Genomic DNA, 20,000 nt, shown 5'->3' on the forward strand with positions numbered 1-20,000 from the left:
GGTAAAACTCCAACTTTTAACTATATCTAAACTTAACTAGAACTCTAACAAAAACTCTAAGATAAGACTCTAAGATAAAACTCTAAACTCCTAACTATTACTAAAATAAACTTCAACTATAAGAAAAAAAATAAGCTAAGACTCTAATATAAAACTCTAAAATATTAGATAAAAATAAACTAAAATATAACTACAAATAAAACGAAGCTATGACTCTAATATAAAAACTCTTAACTAAAACGAAACTAAACTAGAACTCTAATTAAAACTAAATATAAGTTAAAACTCTAAACTAAAACTAAACTAAACTAGAAATTCAACAAAAACTCTAAACTAAGACTCTAAGCTAAAAACACTAAACTCTTAACTAAAACTAAACTAAAACTCTAACATAAACTCTAAGCTGAGACTCTAAGCTAAAACTCTAAACTCTTGAGTAAAACTAAACTAAACTAATACTCTAAGCTAAGTCTATAATTTAAAAGTCCAAATTATTAACTGTAACTAAACTAGAACTCTAACAAAAACTTTAAGCTAAGACTCTAAGTTAAACTCTAAACTATTAACGAAAGATAAAATAAACTAGAACTCTAACAAAGACTCTAAGCTAAGACTCTAAGCTAAAACTCTAAACTCTTGACTAAAACTAAACTAAACTAAAACTATAACAAAAACTCCAAGATAAAACTCTAAGCTAAAACTCTAAACTCTTAATTAAAACCGAATTAAACTAAAACTCTAAGCTAAGTCTCTAATTTAAAACACCAAACTGTTAACTATAACTATGACTAAACTAAAACTAAACTAAAAATCTTAGCTAGGTCTCTAAGGTAAAACATCAAACTCCTAACTATAACTAAACTAAACTAGAACTCTAACAAAAACTCTAGGCTAAGACTCTAAGCTAAAACTCTAAACTCTTAACTAGAAGTAAACTAAACTAGAACTCTAACAAAAACTCTAAGCTAAGACTCTAAGCTAAAAACTCGAGACTCTTAACTCTTAACTAAAACTAAACTAAAACTCTAACAAAAACTCTAAGCTAAGACTCTAATATTAAACTATAAACTCTTAACTAAAACTAAACTAAACTAGAGCTTCAACAAAAACTCTAATATAATAATATAATATAAAAAATATAAACTATTAATTAAAACTAAACTAAACTATAACTCTAACAGAAAATATAAGATATGAGTCTAATATAAAAAACTCTAAACTCTTACCTAAAGCTAAACTAAACTAAAACTCTAAGTTAAGTCTCTAAGGTAGAACTCAAAACAGTCAACTATTACTAAACTAAACTTCAACTTTAACAAAAACTCTAATCTATGACTCGAAGTTAAAAATCTAAACTCTTAATTAAAACTAAACTAAACTAGAACTTCAACAAAAACTCTAAGCTAAGACTCTAAGCTAAAAACTCTAAACTCTTAATTAAAACTAAACTAAACTAGAAATCTAACAAAAACTATAATCTAAGACTATAATTTAAAACACAATAATCTTAAATAAAAATAAACTAGTCATCAAACAAAAACTCTAAGCTAAGGCTCTAAGCTAAAAAACTCTAAAATCTTAACTACAACTAAAACTATAATCGAAGAATCTAAGGTATAACTCCAAACGCTTAACTATATCTAAACTAAACTAGAACTCTAACAAAAACTCTAAGCTATAACTCTAAACTCTTAACTATTACTAAACAAAACTTCAACTGTAAAAAAAGATCTAAGCTAAGACTCTAAACTAAAACTCTAAAATATTACCTACAACTAAACTAGAAATTCAACAAAAACTCTAAGCTAAGACTCCAAGCTAAAAACTCTTAACTAAAACTAAAATAAACTAGAACTCTAACAAAAACTCTAAGCTAAGACTCTAAGCTAAAATTCTAAACTCTTAAAATACCAAGGACACCTAAAATGAAAACTAATTCTTTAAATTGTTCAAATGCAAACTTACACAGCCATATACATCTTAAATTAGTGTGATAAACCGATAATTTTTTTAAGGAGAAAGATCACCTGTTTACGTAATGTATTCCAATACAAAAGGTAGTGGCCATATTCAATAATAAAGAACGTGTGCTGTTAAACAGCAAAAAATAACCAATAAATAAATAAATCAGCATATGGCCTTAGAAAGGGTTGTTTTCTTATATGTTCTGGGAAAACAGAAATCGGAACTTAGTTCAGCAGAGCTCTTTTCTTTGAAAAATTCTTTTAAGGAATGCTTCTTGAAAAGAGCTTGGCTAGACTAGGCATAATCTTCATGTTACTAGGATTTTTGGCATTCCAGGATCTTTTAACCATGAAGCAGTGTAAAGGTAAACATTAATGATTCTAAAAGAAAGTATCAATATATAGGCTACCCTATTGGTAGTTTTAAAGACCTAATGACTTCCACCGATAGCTTACCTTATGTAGGCTAAGGTAAGACACCTAGTAGGTTGTGTGATTTGCTTGAATATTTTAATATAAATCTACCTCATAGTTACTATATAATAGTAGCATATACCTTTTATGTTTTTATATTAGAAATACAAATTACTCGGGTGAGCACTGTTTGACTAGGCCTATTAAAGTCATTGGTTCTTTATACTCTAAGCAACAAATATTGTCATTTACTCTTATATACAAGGCACTATAAAATCAAAACAATAGGCAATATTGTGTTTCCTTTAAACATGGAGAATGATATAAAGTCTTCTGTATGACTTTTTAAACATCAAATTATTATAGAGAAACATGAATAAAGTTATACAGGAGGCTTTTGGTTTTCTCATTGAATATATGATCCACTAAAATGTAATACAAAGAAATTACCTTACCCCAGTGATACATAGAGAAAACAACTAAGTCATACAGATGGCCTTTCATATTTCCAATTGCAGTTCAGGCAACGTGGTGGTCACATATCAATCCTAAAACTTAGTCAACCTACCTGATAATCTATGTGGCCAGGAAAATTAGGCTTAGGATGCTTCTTCATCAGCAAGTTCCATAGACATTGTCTGTTGTGAGTCAGCTCAAAAATCTTAGTCATCTCTATTGTAATTCAAGTAGACTTTCCAAGTAGGGCTGTCCGCCTAGAGTCTAAGGCATTTTGACCAAGTCTTAGGATTAATATGTGACCACCAAGTCACCTGGACTTGCAGTCCGCAGTCAGAAAACCCAATAAGCCAAGACAGTTACACTAAAACAGAATTAATTGAAAATTGGTTTACTGAAAAGTTACCTGTCCTTGTGTGCAAACAAGTGGCATAGGGTCTACCTGTCTAAAGTCTTAGACATGCAACCCAGTTTATAAGCTCAGACAGTTACACTACCACAAAATTCATACAAAATCGTTTGACCCAACAAGTTGCCTGGATTTGCAGGTGAACAAGTGACATAAGGTCTGCCTGCCTATAGTCTCAGACAAGGGCAGCTGAGTTTTAGGACTAACATATGAACATCAAATTGCCTGGATTCACAGAGAACCCATCAACAATAATAATAATTGATTGAATTTTCAGAACCTATATCCTATAGGCCTTCAAAAAATTATGGGTATCTATTAGCGAAAAAGATGTCACACTTATACTAAAGCAATGCAGTAAAAAAGGTAGTGTTTTAATATCTGGGGAACATACAAGAAGTTAAGTTTGGTTAATGCTAGTGAAATAAATAAAAATAGGATCTAACTGTTTTCGGGAAACTCATAACATTTGCTGAGAGCAACAACAAGAAGGAAGTGTCATTGACCTGCTCCCATTAGACTCAATAATCCATTAAAGTGAGAAAGTTCCTGTTTTTCCATTCTCACTGACAAAAACCAAGAAAACAGACATAAATGTGACAAAGTTCCTGTTATTCAAATTCTCACTGACAAAAACCATAAAAACATCCATAAAAGTGACAAAATTCCTGTTTTTCAAGTGAGAAAGTTCCTGTTTTTTCATTCTCACTGACAAAAACCATAAATTGCTGTTGACATCCATGAAAAACATCAAATAAATTGACCAACACACATAACCATCCAAGAAAACATCCATAAATGTGACAAAATTCCTGTTTTTTCAAATTCTCACTGACAAAACCATAAAAACAGACATAAATGTGAAAAAGTTCCTGTTTTTTCATTCTCACTGACAAAATCCATAAACCACGTGGTTCTCGTCGCGCTGGTACCCCCCCTTGTACTGACGGTGGAACGGTCTGACATAAAAGTAGCTTGTTCAGGTCGCCGAATTCCAGGAACTGTATTCCGACAACGATCCAGCAGAACCATTGAAAAAAGTTTTCCTGGGACTGACAGCAGAGTTATTCAACGGTAGTTTGAAATCAATATTTAATATAAAATATGTACAGAACTAGCTCTCTTGCGCTTTTAACTGATCTACAATAGTTTTTGCAATAAAAGTTTTACAATGATTTCTCTCGATTATAAAACTGTCGACACTGGAAAATATTTCGAACGATTTTTTTTTCTATACTCTCTTTCCAAACTTTAATCTTTTTAATAAAACTTTCAGCTTTATCACTAGAAGTAAATATGTCGCAAGAAGACAAGTTGAAATCGTTTGATTTCGCAAATATATCCGACAAACAACGCAGTTTGAATAGCCACAAGTCGTTTTGAAGAAAAGCAGCAAGCTCACATTTCCGTTCGGTGAAGAATATTTCAATTCCGTCTTTTAATAATAATCTTCTTAAACTTTGACCTCTTGACAACCATCTTACTTCTGCATGTAATAATAAAGTTGTATAGACGGAATCCATATCCTTACAAAGATTTGAAAATAAGTGACTTAAGTGTTTTTTTTTGCTGCAAGGGCATCTCGGTGAATAAGGCAATGAGTAAAAGTTACATGGTCATAATGAGTAGCTTGAAAAAATGATTTAAAACCAACCAATGTTTTTGCCCGTCATCGCTCTGGCACCATCTGTACATATTTCACAGCAAATTTCCATTCTAGACCTTCAATCTTTAAAAATTCATCAACTTTACAATATTCAATTCAATTTATTTATAACCTGTCAAAACAAAAAAGGGCGCAAGTCCCCTAAAAAATATGTGTCTTTTCCTGTAGTATGTTATAAATATTTGACTTCAAAATCTCTTGCGACCCCATAATTTTGCTACGCAACCCCATTTGGGGTCGCGACCCATAGTTTAGGAAGGCCTGATATATACTATTATTTTAGGTACTTGTATGATATACGCCCTACCTAATGCTCTTCTATTGTTTCTCTGACGCTCAATCCCAATGAAATATACCAAAGTAAGATAAAATTATAATACTTTAGAAACAAATTTGGGCTGTATATTTGCAAATTAGGGGGGGGGGTAAAGTATAGCGGATCTACATGCCTAATGTGTTAGGTACAATTATTCTGCATATTATTTAGTAAGAATTGTTTTCTAACTTCACGCTGTCCAAATGCTTTACCCCAACCCCCTAATGTGCCAATATATTGCCCAAATTACATATTTCCCATCTATTCTGTCACTTCTCTTTCCCTTGTCCCATTCTAAGCTAAAAGAAACTAACGAGAAAAAAATCCGGTTCTATAATCCGTCAATGAATGAGCAAGTTCACCGGTAGGGCGTTTATCATACTAGTAGTACCTTATTTAAAAATGTTTTGAAATATGGATAATAATGGAAGGAAATAAGGTAATCTGATTAACGGAAACTCGTTGCATTTTATAAAGTAATAATTTCATTGTTTGGTGTTTTCTTTAGTTTTGCATATATGCAGTATTTTTCTACTTGTTTGTCATCAAGAGTTGGCTGGTAATTCCTATTTGAAAAGAAAACGAATTAATGTCGGTACTTGTCAATTAGCCGGAACCCACGCGATATATTGTATACGGAAGATGCTTAAAAAACTAGTCAAACGGATTTTTTCAATAGAGAATTGGATTGCAAACCGTGGTTTGTCATTGCGTTTACAATATTTAAACGTTTGTTTCTGGGGGTTTCGGGGGGAGGGAAAGGGGTACTGTTGCATTATATGGACCTTTCCAAAAAGTCAAGTTTGGTTAATGCTAATGAAATAAAATAGAATAGGATTAATATATAATATTTTAGAAACAAATTCGGGCTATATATTTGCACATTAGGGGGGTGGGGGTAAAGCAAAGCAGATATTAAATACGTAACCTACCCTAGGTACCATCCCCCCAAAACCCCAAAAAACAAAAGTTTAAATATCGCATTACTCTATAGCGGTATCTTGAATTAACCCGTCTGGTGGGTTTTTTGTGACTGTTTTCCTTGTAAAGGCTCATTTAACAGCACCGAAAAAGGTACCTAGGTTACCTATCTAATATATGCTATGCTTTACCCCCCCCCCTAATGGGCAAATATTTAGCCCAAATTTGTTTCTAAACTATTATATTTTCATAATGTTTTGTTTTATCTCATTAGCATTAACCAAACTTGACTTCTTGTACCTTAATGTCTTAATAACCGGATATGACTGATCGTTCTGAATAGCATAATAAAAAACAAATTGCTGAGCCGTAATTGAAGTTCCTACCCTCTTCCCTTGTTGATGGGAAAATTTCATGACTCATTCAACATTACGGTCCATGCCGTATTGTTTATCATCAGAACGGCATGTCGATTATAAGGATGTCTGCTTTTAACACGCCTTGCGCAAGTCCTCCTTGTCTGATTTGTTTCTTTGGCCGAATGTCAATTAAAACTTAGGCACCCGTTCCAAAAGTAAGGTTTTGTATGTGATACAGGTGTCTGAGAGAAGATTCAAGATAGAATTGAGAGGAAGTTGGAGATGGGGGTGGCCACGCAGAATGATAAAAGGTCGCCAAGTGATGCAATGAACAGTTTAGCCCCTCCTCCAAAGAAAAAATGGATACAACAACATTACGCTGGTAGGAACTTTTGTTATGACTTTACTATGGTTTCCTTAGGGGTGCATGCGCCAACAGCGGAGGTGCTCATCCACACTTTTTCGGTTCGTTGATATTTTGGGGATGCAAGATTCCTTTTTCGAATTAAACTCACCAGTAACAAAAGATACATAGCCTCCTATTCTGTCCCCATTCAACACTTTCGAATATAACCATATCAGATGTGTCATAGCCCCCGTCCCCCTAATGCCTGAATTCAGCCTTAATCTGTATCTAAACATTTTCTGATTTTTGGTTTGCATTATTTTTGTACTTAGACCTATTTCTCATCAGCAGTAGGCTAAAATTGCCAATTTGAAAACAAAACACCAAAAAGCAGCAAATTTCTATAGCCTATGGTCTAGGATGATATCCAGACAGTGAGAAGGAGGGGGGATTCTCCTGATAGCGAATATTACATTTAGGAAGAATATTGATCGGGTATTCGTTGTAGCTAGAATCGTTTTGCTGTCATTTCAGCTAGTTCAGATAGTGCGTCTTGCCCCAAAAGTATCACGATTTCTTTGGGGGTTAGATGCCTTATGATGGTTTTATGGCCTATTTAGACATTAAGGAAAAGATAAAATCCTCAAAGCATGAAATCAGTATGTTATTGGTCTTCTGTAGGAATTATAAGTAGACATAGGCCTAGTCATAACCTATTTTTTGCAAGAAATATTTTATGCTCTGACGGTTATCACAAACATCTCACCAAATAGGGTAGAAGGATTTTCTTTATTTTTTCCTTAAGGTGGGGCAGTAATTTTGATCCCAATTAGGGAGAAACATTTAGTTTTGGTAAATTTTTAGATTAACTGACAATTGTCCTAAATCCAAACATAGCATTTAATTTCGTCACAAGTTTACTTTACCTCCCCCCCCCACACACACACACACCCTAATGGTCAAATAATTACCCTGAATTGTATTATTCTTTTGATAAATCGTTCAGGATTATTCTTTCAAACAGTTCGTGGTAACGAACTGTAAGTAAGGAGCGACCCGGCTCAATGGTAACCGAAACTCTAGAAAATGGGTTATTGATACCAATAGATATATCAAAAGAATCAGATTTCAATGCTGATTTCAAATACATATAACTTTCATCAAGTTTACTGCTACCCATCAAAAGTTACGCGCCTGAGAAAATTTGGCTGATTTTCAAAAAAAGGGGGAAAGACCCCTTAAAAGTTATAGAACCTTAATGAAAATCACACCATCATATTCAGCGTATCAGAGAACCCTACTGTAGAGGTTTCAAGCTCCTATCTACAAAAATGTGGAATTTTACATTTTTTTGCCAGAAGAAAGATCACGGATGCGTGTTTATTTGTTTGTTTGTTTGTTTTGTTTGTTTTTTTTCCCAGGGATGATCGTATCGACCCAGTGGTCCTAGAATATCGTGGGAGGTCTAATTTGAACGGAAATTAAAAGTTCTAGTACTCCTTTTAAGTGACCAAAAAAATTGGAGGGCAACTAGGCCCCCTCCCACGCTTATTTTTTCCCAAAGTCAGCGGATCAAAATTTTGAAATAGCCATTTTGTTCAGCATGGTCGAAAATATGATAAATATGTCTTTTAGGATGACTTAATCCCCGAAGTTCCCAGAGGGAGGGCTAAAAGTTATGAACTTTACCCAATGTTAACATATAGTATTGGTTATTGGGAAGTATACAGAAGTTTTCAGGAGTTTTTTTTTGGGGTAGGGGGTGGTAAGGGGGGGTCGGTGGTTATATTGGAGGATCTGTTCATGAAGGAAGTTTTCAGGGGGGAAGGGAAATTGCCATGAAGGGGGCGCCGGACTTGCCAGCATTATTTATTGGTTATTGGGAAGTATACAACCATTTTCAGGAAGGATTTTTTCTGGGGGGGGGGGGCGCGCGGCGGCCGGTACTCGGGATAATCTGTCTGTAGAGGATGTTTCTTTGGGGTAAGAGATATTTCTATGAAGGGGGTGCCGGATTTCCAAGCATTATTTAAGAAAAGATCAGAAGTTAAATAAAAAAAAACAAGTTTTTTCAACTGAAATGTAAGAAGGAATATTTGAACTTAAAACGAACAGAAATTATAACGTATGTGAGGGGGTTCTCCCCCAGTCAATACCTCGCTCTTTACGCTACAGTTTTTTTTTTAGTGCTTTCAAAAGAGCTATCTATTCTAATTAAACGGCCTTTGTGATTCAGGGGTTTGTGAATTAAATTTTTTTTTAACTTTTAACGTAAAGAGCGTGGTATTGCCTAAGGGCGAACCCCTTCATATACGTAATAACATATACGTAATAAAAAAAACAATAAAAAAACAAGCGATACGGCTCAATAGTAATCGAAACTTTTAAAAACGGAATTTTGATGTCAATAAATGTATCAAAAGAATGTGTTTATAATGCTGATTCTAAATATATAAATTTTATTAAGTTTAGTATTACTCATCAAAGGCTACGATTCTGAGAAAATTTACTCGATTTTTTAAAGAGGGGGGAAACATCCCCTACAAGTGAAAGAATTTTAATGAAAATCAAACCGTCAGATTCAGCGTATCAGAAAACCCTATCACATAGGTTTCAAGCTCATATCTGCAAAAATCTGCAACTTTGTATTTTTTGCCAGAAGAAAAATATACGAATATAGAAGTTAGTTACTTAAGTTAATTTTTAAATAAATCATTTTATAAAAATAAAATAAAAAATTTTATGAAAATAAAATATTAATTAAATGAAAATCTATCAGAAATTAAATAAAAAAAACAATTTTTTTAAAATGATAGTATGGAGAGACATTAAAAATTAAAACTAACATATTTTAGTCATTTTTTGAAAGGGAATGGTCCCTACTAACCGCCTTTATATTTACTATACTGGTAGAATCTTTCTCCAAACACTATTTTTTAAAAAAATAAAAAAATTGATAGTAAATATCATGGAGTTTTTGACTGAACCATCCCGGTCATCTACGGTCTAATTTCTTTTCAGTTTTATTTTTTATGTCGCTCCTTACTTTCAGTTTAAAAAACTTGTTTTTTTTATTTAATAATAAAAGGGTTCAGGATGAAATTCTGATTCTAAAGGTATATCTATTTCTTAGCTATCTCAATTTTCAGATAATCTAGAATTTTACACTAATTAAGATCGGTACTTTCTTGTTAGCTAGTACTCACTCAAGAATGGAAGTTCTGCCTTTTGCTGTTTCTTTGGGTTTTTTTTTTTTTTTTTTTTTTTTTTTTTTTTTTTTTTTTTGCAGCCTAGTTGTTTATTTGGAACTTAGCTTGTTAGCATTGAACCTACATGACGTTTTCTAAGAAATTGTAACTGGATACCTTTGGAGAAAAGGCTTAGTTATGAGGAACCATGCACTATGCTCCACGAGCAATTTGGTTTGTGTCCAATTTTGAAAATGACTAACCCCGAAAATGGCCCTACCTTGAAGAAGGAAACGGTTCTTGTATCTCTTTGTTCTAGAGCCAATATTTTAGTACTTAATAGCACACGAGGAAATTCATTTTTCTTATCATTTCCTCTTTTCTGTTTCGCCATCTTTCTTCTCTTAGACCCCAAATAAAATGTTCTGTGAACCAGTGTTTCCTAGTCAAAACATCTGTCCTGTGATTTTTTGAATTTAAAGAAGTGATTTTCCGCTTGCCATATACATATATATATATATATATATATATATATATATATATATATATATATATATATATATATATATATATATTTGGTCATGTACACAGTTAAATTCTTTTTGCACAAATGTTGTTAGTATCAATTTGTTGTTCTTATAAGGGCATAGCATTATTTTGTGCGCCCTGCTTCGCACAAAATAACGTTCCTGAGTTAGAATTAAATAAAAAAATAATTTTTTTCAACTGATAGTAAGGACCAACATTGAAACTTAAAACGACCCGAAATTATTATATATATGAGTGGGTTCGCCCCCTCGTCAATGCCTCGCTTTTTACGCTAAAGTTTGAATTTTGTCCCAATTCTTTAATAATGACTCCTGAAACACAAGGGCCGTTTAATCAGAACAATAAAACGCTTTTTTAAATTACGAAAAAACTTTAGTGTAAAGAGCGAGGTATTGACGGGGGGGGCGAACCCACTCATATACTTAATAATTTGTGTTCGTTTTAAGTTTTAATGTTGCTCCTTACGTTCAGTTGAAAAAACTTCCTTTTTTTTATTTAATTTATGATCGTTTTTTTAATATGGTAGGAAATCCGGCGCCTCCTTCGTGGAAAATTCCCTTCCCCCAGGAAAAATTCCTCCATTGAAAGACCCTCCAACGTAACTACCTCTCCCGACCCCCCACCAGAAAAAATCCCCCAGATAACGCCTATATGCTTCTCAATAACCAATACTATATGTAAACAATGGGCAAAGTTCACAACTTTCAGCCCTTCCCCCAAGGACTTTGCGGAATTACGTCGTTCTCAAAGACATAGTTATTATATTTTTCGACTATGTTGAACAAAATGGTTATCTCAAAATTTTAATCCGGTGACTTTTGGGAAAAAATGAGCGTTGGAGGGGGCCTATTTGCCCTCCAATTTTTGGTCACTTAAAAAGGGCACTAGAACTTTTAATTTCCGTTCAAATGAGTCTTCTCCCGATGATCTAGGACCACTGGGTCGGTACGATCACCCCTGGGGAAAAAATAAATAAATAAAAAACACGCATCCGTGGTCTTTCTTCTGGCAAAAAATATAAAATTCCAGATTTTTGCAGATACGAGCTTGAAACCTCTAGAGTAGGGTTCTCTGATACGCTGAATCTGATGGTGTGATTGTCATTTCGACTCTATTACTTTTAGGGGGTGTTTCCTCTTTTTTCGAAAATAAGGCAAATTTTTCTCAGGCTCGTAACTTTTGATGGGTAAGACTAAACTTGATGAAACCTATATATTTGTAATCAGCATAACAATCTGATTTTTTTGATGTATCTATTGGTATCAAAATTCCGTTTTTTTAGAGTTTCGGTTACTATTGAGCCGTGTCGCTCCTTACTTACAGTTCGTTACCACGAACTGTTTGATGAATGAGGATAGTGGCAAACGAAATTGAGACTAATGTAATTATAGTAAAATACATGTACTCTCCGTCCTGGATATTTGTTTTTACTTGTTATAGAAATGAAGCCTGAGGGTGAGGCATGGGCGTACGGAAGGGGGCACCTCCCCCCCCCCCATTAGAACTTCAAATTTACACTAGACATGGTTGAAAAAGCAGTTTAAAAAGGTAGATGTTTAAAAAAAGCAGATGATGTTTAAAAAAGTAGATTGTTGAAAAAGCTGGAAATAAACATCTGGAATGACAGAATAAAAGTCAAACAAGAAGCTAAGGTCTTGGAAAGATTTAGCTCTAATCCAAGAAGATTGATTAATGCTGAAACTTATTGATGATTTATGATTTTTGGTGATTACTTATTACTAAAGATTTCATAGGTATGATAGAACGGTACTTACGTATTAAACGTACTCTTTTATATGCTGCTAAAGAAGTCAAGTTTGTTTAATGTTAATGAAATAAAATAGAATGAATATATGATAGTTTAGAAACCCGTTTGGGCTATATATTTGCACATTAGGGGGGGGGGTAAAGCATAGCATACATTAAATACGTAATCTAACCTAATTACCTTCCCCCCTAAACCCCAAAAACAACAGTTTAAATATCGTTAACGCAATGAAAACCGCGCCTTACATTGTATTACTCTATAGCGGTCTCTTGAATGGGCGGATGTTTCGTGATTGGTTTTCAAAAGAATACGTTTAATACATAAGTACCGATAGAACTGCCTGGTAATGTAAGTTTTTGTGAACTGCCAATATATCTTCAGCCCCCCTCTCGTCCTCATAGAATCGAGTGCCCCACCCCCCTCAAGAGAAGAGGCTACGTACGTCCATGGGGTGATGTTGTTTCATCTTTGCCTACAGAGCTTAGTCATCTTTTAGTTGTGTTTATCAATCATGTGGTTTCGTTCTAGTGCCAAAATTGTGGGTTACTTTATTGCAAAAGTTCACGCAATTATTTTTGAATTGTTACCTCATGGTTCTTGTAATTTACAATCGTACCTGCAGACAACTGCAGTATGTCTTTTTTCTAGAATACTACCTATGGTTCAAGGGTATTTAAAGCGGTGAAAAATATTTGGCTTGACACAATGCCTCAAGCAATGCACAAACCGGAAAAACGGCTATGAAATTTTCGCATAACATAGACTTAATTTAAACCCGTTGGCCATTCACTAAACAAATTTGTGGTTTCATTTTGTGCTTTTAAAAGATAGGAGTTTCGTCTTGCAAAATACTCCATCAATCTTTGGTCGCTCCCTGTTTCTCAACCGTTACTTTATACGGCAATATGACCCTCTGAATCCTTAATACAAAGTGCAAAACAACTTCTGAACAGTTGGTTCTTGGAAGATTCGACCAACAATAGCTATAGCTTTGGAGTCGAGAGTTCAGTAAGCACGCCTCCAAGTTGGTGATTTCGACCATAGCCTTCTGAGGGTGCAGCTTCTCGTTGGTACGATCTTTCAGTCAACATTTTTAACTGGTGTAGTTTGAATTTACTGGTGTTCTAGCTTCAAGGACGTGGCACGTAAAGGCAGCAAAGTTTTCTGAAATGCTCAGGGGTTCACGTCAAAATTAACAAAAAAATTCAAACTTGTAAAATGTGTGATTATAGATCTTTTTGTTAAGAATTATGACCTCTTAACAAAGAGAACCTTCCTACTTATTGTAAGATTCGCGCTGCTGAACGAACCTAGTCATATTCCAAATAAAATCGTTCTCGGAAGTCCAATTTCTCTCACATAGTAATTTCCCGCAATTTTCGAAAATGACGTAAAATTCATGAACCAAGCTACGCTATCTTTGTTCAAAGCCATTCTTATTATTAAAAAAGAATTGCTGATCGAGATTAACGGTAACATATGACCTGGTGTTAGATTTAAAACAGAAACTCTTATTCTAGCTTTGCATTGTTCGTGTCTTCTTCCTCGCACATATCTTTGTAAACGCCAAGCAGAACGCCATGCACGCAAAGAGAACAACTTTCTGTAATTAATTTTTTGCTTATTGCGCTTCATTAAGCTGCAATTGGAACTTTTACAGATATTCTTGGAATGTGCTGTAGGGGTGTAGTGGGAATGGTCTGAGCTTGGTAATACGGGACCGGAAGTTCGAACTCAGCTGCAGAAACCCACTGCAGGGTCTGGATTCCGTTGATGTGATTATGCGAAAACTTACCCATACCAACCCAAACACGAGGAAGAAAAGATATTAGCACAAGGCCCTGTAGTATCGTGGTTTGATTGATCTCTGCTTGATAATACGGATCCGAAGCTCGAACTCAGCTGTAGGAACCCTCTGCAAGGCTCGTAATTTGATTCCATTGATGATTTTATGCGAAATCTTATCCATTTCAATCGAAACAAGAAGAAGTATTAGTACAGGCTAACAGTACTTTTGGTTAGTTGCAAAGGTTTTATTTGATTTTTTTTTTAGTAAGAAATTCTGGTACTTGTGCATTATAACTAAACCAGCGCTATAGACAGTACGAGGAAACCAGACATGAAACGTGACAAATGGCTTTTTGCAAGAGATAAATGAATTGCAAAGCGTGGTTTCTCATTGAGTTTAAAATATTTAAGCGACTATTTTTAGGAGTTTAGGGGGGGGGAACCTAGCTTAGGTTAGGTTACGTATTTAATATATGCTCTGCTTTACCCAACCCCCTCCCACCCCCACCCCCTAGTGTGCAAATATATAGCCCAAATTTGTTTCTAAACTATTATATTTCCGTCCTATTTTATTTATTTCATTAGCATTAACCAAACTTAGCTTCTTTCGTGTATAGCGCTGATTTAGTTATAATGCACAAGTACCGAAATTCTTTTTGATGCTCCAGCAGTGCTCAATAGAGCAAAATAATTACGTTTATCTAGTACGTAATTGCAATTAACTCCAATAGGCTATGCTGAATGTGGGGTAAGCCTTCTGCCCTTGCATGCTTGTTTTCATGACTTCTTATTGTTTAATTCGTGCTTTTTAGATTAAATAGCGAATGTCCATTCTCAAGACTCCAAAACTATTCTGCTTAAGTTTCTAAGTTTCTGTTTTTTTTATAATTCTTTTATTACAAGAAGAGATTGTCAATAAAGTATTGCAGTCTCTTTTCTATCATAGAATTAAGCGTAATCCGAGACAGTATTTCATTGGAGGTCTGCCAACTTTCCGGCGTATTCTGACGTAATATAGTCTAAGCGCTTGTTCCAATTTTATTGATAGAAAATTTCTAATCCACGTGGTGACATGCTATTTCCAAGGTTTCGGTTAAAAGCGTACTTCGGAACTGTAAAAATTTCAGTACAATTGTCTTAGCCAAGTCAAATACTATTGGAAACCTATAGAATTTCCGAAAAAAATTTACTTGGCCAAAACCTGCGAAAGAAATAATGGAACACGTTTTTTGCTTTCTCTCCGTAATTTTTAAAGAAAAAGTGTAAATAGAAAAACGGACAAGGGACTTAACTGGTCCATAAGAAAAGAAGAAAGAAGGTCAAAGATGGGATGTGGTGGCTCGTTCTGGCTATAAATTTTGTCTATCCTATTCTTCTTTGAGAAGCTTTATATGGAGAAGCTTTCGAGTAATCTTATCACCAGAATCAAATTCCGAGCCCTTCAGTGTATTGCTGCAGACGAGTCCCGAACTCTGGGTCCTGTGCTACCAAGCTGAGATCAAACCCACTGTGCCACGCCACAAAAGGACTTATCTATCGTTTCTTTGATGGAGACCGTTATATTCACCTAAGCTCTGATAATTATTGCATATTTTAGAGCCCAGGGTTGCCACGACAACCAAATAAAAATCACCGGTTTTATCAACCGTGCAGTGGAAACCCTGACGTCCCTTCTTTTTCGTTTAGGATTATGATTATGATTGTAGCAATAGCTTCAGCTTTGTAAAGAGCGAACCATAGCTCATAGTAACAAAAATTTTAAAACGCTATTCGAAAAAGATCGTCAAGTGGGATTTTTTCATTTAAAGATGATTTAGTAATGATAACTACTGCATAGGTTTTACCTTAATAGCAAAAATCTGTTCCGAAAACCATTTTTGATAATTTGAAAAAGAACTTGAAACTCCTCGAAAACGGCGGCGGATTGATATCGAAAGTGCGCCGTTGCAATCACTAAGATTGAAAACCCTGAACAGGAAGTTTTAAGTTCCATAGGCAGCAGTGAAGTGTCCTTTTCAGACAGTTCGTGGTAACAAACTGAAAGTAAGGAGTAACTCGGCCCAATAGTAACCGAAACTCTAAAAAACAGTATTTGATAACAATTAGTGATACTTGTGTATTATCCAGAACACACTCAGGAAGTGAAGTTTAGTTATCATAATGAAATATACCAAAATATGATGAAAATATAATACTTAGGCAACAAAATTATGGAAACTACAACAAAGAATTATGGAAAGCAAGCAGTTCAGAACGCATTATATTAAATTCCTAACCTAACCACCTCTATATATTAAGTATTTAATTGAAACATACCTTCATCGTAGTTTATTTCACGAAAGAATAAACCTGTTTTTGTCAGACCAAACAAAGCAAACTTCTCTAGTGTGTTCTGGAATATACGCAAGCACCCAATTAATACATAAAAAGAATTTTATGTTGATTTCAAATATATAAAATTCGTTGAGTTTAATGTTGCCCATTAATATATACGAGCCTGAGAAAATTCGCCTCATTTTCCAAAAAGGGATTAACACTCCCTCGCCCCCGAAAAAATTAAGCGATCCTAGTCGCACCGTTAGATTGGAAGATTTGAAAAACGTGTTTCACCCCTCTCCCTACATTTTAGTGAATTGGCGCCACTGGTTCAGAATGTCCGTAAAACCTAATCTGTTTCCTATACAAGAACTATTAACTATTTTTTTCTGTAATGTTTATAACGCCAATCTTGCGCAAATGCTGATAATCCTCGTGTTTTTGCTTTTTCTCAGCACTTGGTTTTTAGGTTATTTCAATTTTACCTTATAACTTCAACTATTGTGGTTCAAACGGAATTTGTCTATTCTGACCTTTTGATGAACACAACTTATTCAGCCGTTTGTTGAGATGATGCTTTTTATTATTTCCAACAGTTAACAACACATTCATTTTTTTAGTAAAATAATTGAAATTTAACAAATTAAAATACAAAGTCTATTCAAGGAAAAAAAAACAATGCACATTCGTCGCACATAAGCTGTATAATATCCAAAAAAATTTAGAACTAAATCAAAATAAAGATCCCAACAAAGAACTGAAAACAATCATGAACTCACTAAATTACAAGACGGTACAAGTAACAAGACACTGAAAAAGGTATGTGTTTGACCAGCGGGAATAACACCATACACACCAAAGTGCTGTCAAATATTTAAAGTAACCACAGAATTATTAGCAGCATTTATAGTGACTGGGCAATATAATAAATTAATCCTGGATGGTTGTTTAATCCTTTTTATGGTGATTAATTAAAAAAAAACTTTTTCCACAAAATAAGTTTTTCATAAAAAAGTAGAGCTCCATTAAACCAAAAATGAACAAAAATAGAATAAACTACCACAACTCAGTATTAATAAATAAATGAAACCCAAAACAAGCAGAAATTAATATGAGTAGGGTTCTAAACCCTATGTTGTCTAAAAGCCAGAATATAATTTGTACTCTACTGAAAAAAATTCAAATGAATTTACAAATGAAAAATTCAAATGTCATCCTCAATGACCTAATTTCCAGAACTTTCAACTACGTTGAACAAAATAGCTTTCTCAAAATTTTGATTGGATGTGTTATGAGACATGGTGGGCGTCAGAGGGGGTTAGTTACCCACCAATCTTTTTAGACCATTCTGATACGCTGAACAAAATGGTTATCTCAAAATTTTGATTATAAGTGTTTGGGAAAATGATAGGCGTGGAGGGGGGGCATTTGCCCTCTGACCACTTTCGGCTAATAAAAAAGGCTCTAGTCCTCTCCATTTTCAATAGAATGAGCCCTTTTTGAAGCTTCTACGGCAAAACTTTCTATAAAAAACCTTATATGCCCACAGGGCATAAATTATAACCATTGCCCTGAGGACTGTGAGGGGGGGTGTTCTCCTCAAAGAAACTAGATCTTTCAACTACGTTGAACGAAAAGGCTATTGCAAAATTTTGATTGGATGTGTTTGGGGAAATGGTCGGCGTGGAAGGGATGTTAGTTGCCTTCCAATCACTTTCGACTATTAAAAAGGGTACAAGCCATTCCAAAATCCAATCGAATGAACCCTTTTCGAAGTTTCTACGACAACTCCTTCGATACGAAGTGCCCTGGTCTAAGACCAACCAAAAAAAAAAAAAATAATACATTGTGCCAACATCGTTCTTTACTATCGTTCAATCGGGTGCCCTTGTAAGTAGGAAAAGAGACCATGACATGGCAAAATAAAGTTTTCTGCTATTTTTTGGCGTAAAACAACATTTTAGTATAAAGGCCATATTAGGCCGACAAATAGGCCAAGTTGATTTATTTGGGTTCTTGTATTTAGGTTCATACAAGAAATTGACCATTTTATACTGTTGTTTTAGGTTCAGAAAGTTGTAAAGAAATCGTTTATACCACTGAAGTTTGCGAAGCAGAGAATTTGAGTAGTCGACGAAACGGGATAGAATTCATAACAGTCCCAGCACCCCCTTATATTGTGTCAGAAATTACAGTACAAGAATCCACACCTCTTGAATCGTCACCGCGAACCGTACAACCTCAGCCCTCAACGCCCTCCCCAAGTAATATGGTGTATTTAGAAACAAGTAGAGAGGATGATCAGAATTGTTTTGCTCCGAATGAGTCAAGGAGCCACCAGTCTCCTGTTTATACAGAAATTGGACAATATGGTAAACCTCAAGGCACGTATTATGTATTGGAGAGCCAAAAATGTGCACAGAAGTTCAGCTTTTTGCCCACGGTAAAGCCAAAGATTATAGAGTCGAATTGTGATTATCGACAATTGGACTGTTTTGACAATAAGCCTAGAAGAACAAGGTAAGAAAAACCTTTATTGCAGCCAAGATTTGATAGATTTAGCAGCCGAGTTTCAGGTCGCCAGATGAAAAAAGTATAATAACCCTTTGGGTGACCAGCAATATTTTTTTAATAAGTAAATGCTTCCTGTTGAATTACAGTTAAAAGGGTATAATTACTATTCTTTTCCTAGATATGTATTAAAGGGCTCTTTTTCTTTCAAGAAGTATTCTCGAAAGACTACATTTTCCCTTTAACAGTATATACATAGGTACTGACGCCCCTTAGTCATTTTTGCGTGACAACATTCCCATGCTCTGTCTCGCCTTAGCTTAAAAGATTTTCTCACAAAACTTTTTGCGTTTTAATTAGCTTTAAAAAAAAATGAAAATAAAAAAAAGGGTCTTAGAAAATTTCGAATAGTTCGTGATAAGGAAATTTAAATAAGGAAATGCACCCGAAACTCTAAAAAAAAATTGCTTTTAACGGTGGTTGAAAATATATAACATTCAGCAGGTTTAAAATGTCCCATCAAAAGCTACAAATAAAACTGACCATATTTTTGAAAAAGTGGGAAAATCAAGATATACTAGAAGCAAAAGCAGTCCCAAGGCATATCCTTGTGGGAATCCGCAGTTTACTTGGGATTCAACACTTTTGGATGCAACATAATCATAAAATCATTTGTCCGTAAGGACGGGGGTTCAAGTCGAGGTATCGCTGCTCATTTCGTTAGGAACGGGCACTGTATATAAATAATATACAGTAGGATCATACCTGAGTAATATTTGACTAGTGCAGTCTTGGTGCGCATAAAAGCTCCGCCCATATACTGATACGTCCTCATCCATTGGACCGCTGATGGCAGATCAAACGCGAACCCTGGAACACTTATTTTCGCAGAAACTTTCTCAAAATACCTTTGAAACCAATTCGAGACTTTGCAACCTACTTTTGATGTCTAAAAACATTTAATAATAACATCGCACTACTGTTTATCGATTTTTATACATGTATTGGAATAAATTAATTTTAAATTAG

The 20,000-nt window shown here is 34.5% G+C and overlaps 1 protein-coding gene across 6 annotated transcripts in view; it reads left to right on the forward strand.

The window, feature by feature from the left end:
• The window catches only part of LOC148954615 (uncharacterized), a 276,074-nt gene that overhangs the window by 181,336 nt on the left and 74,738 nt on the right, over positions 1–20,000 (forward strand). For 5 of the 6 annotated variants that reach the window (XM_089087172.1, XM_089087166.1, XM_089087168.1 and 2 more), the window contains exon 3: positions 18,527–18,980. In XM_089087172.1, the coding sequence (XP_088943298.1) occupies positions 18,527–18,980 (454 nt within the window). Of the gene's footprint in view, positions 1–6,743; positions 6,888–18,526; positions 18,981–20,000 lie in introns of all 6 variants that reach the window. The other variant, XM_089087167.1, reaches the window with a different exon arrangement.

The sequence above is a fragment of the Artemia sp. Qi Xiang Cuo genome, chromosome 3 (assembly GCF_049724085.1).
Source record: "Artemia sp. Qi Xiang Cuo chromosome 3, ASM4972408v1, whole genome shotgun sequence".
Classification (NCBI taxonomy): domain Eukaryota; kingdom Metazoa; phylum Arthropoda; class Branchiopoda; order Anostraca; family Artemiidae; genus Artemia; species Artemia sp. Qi Xiang Cuo.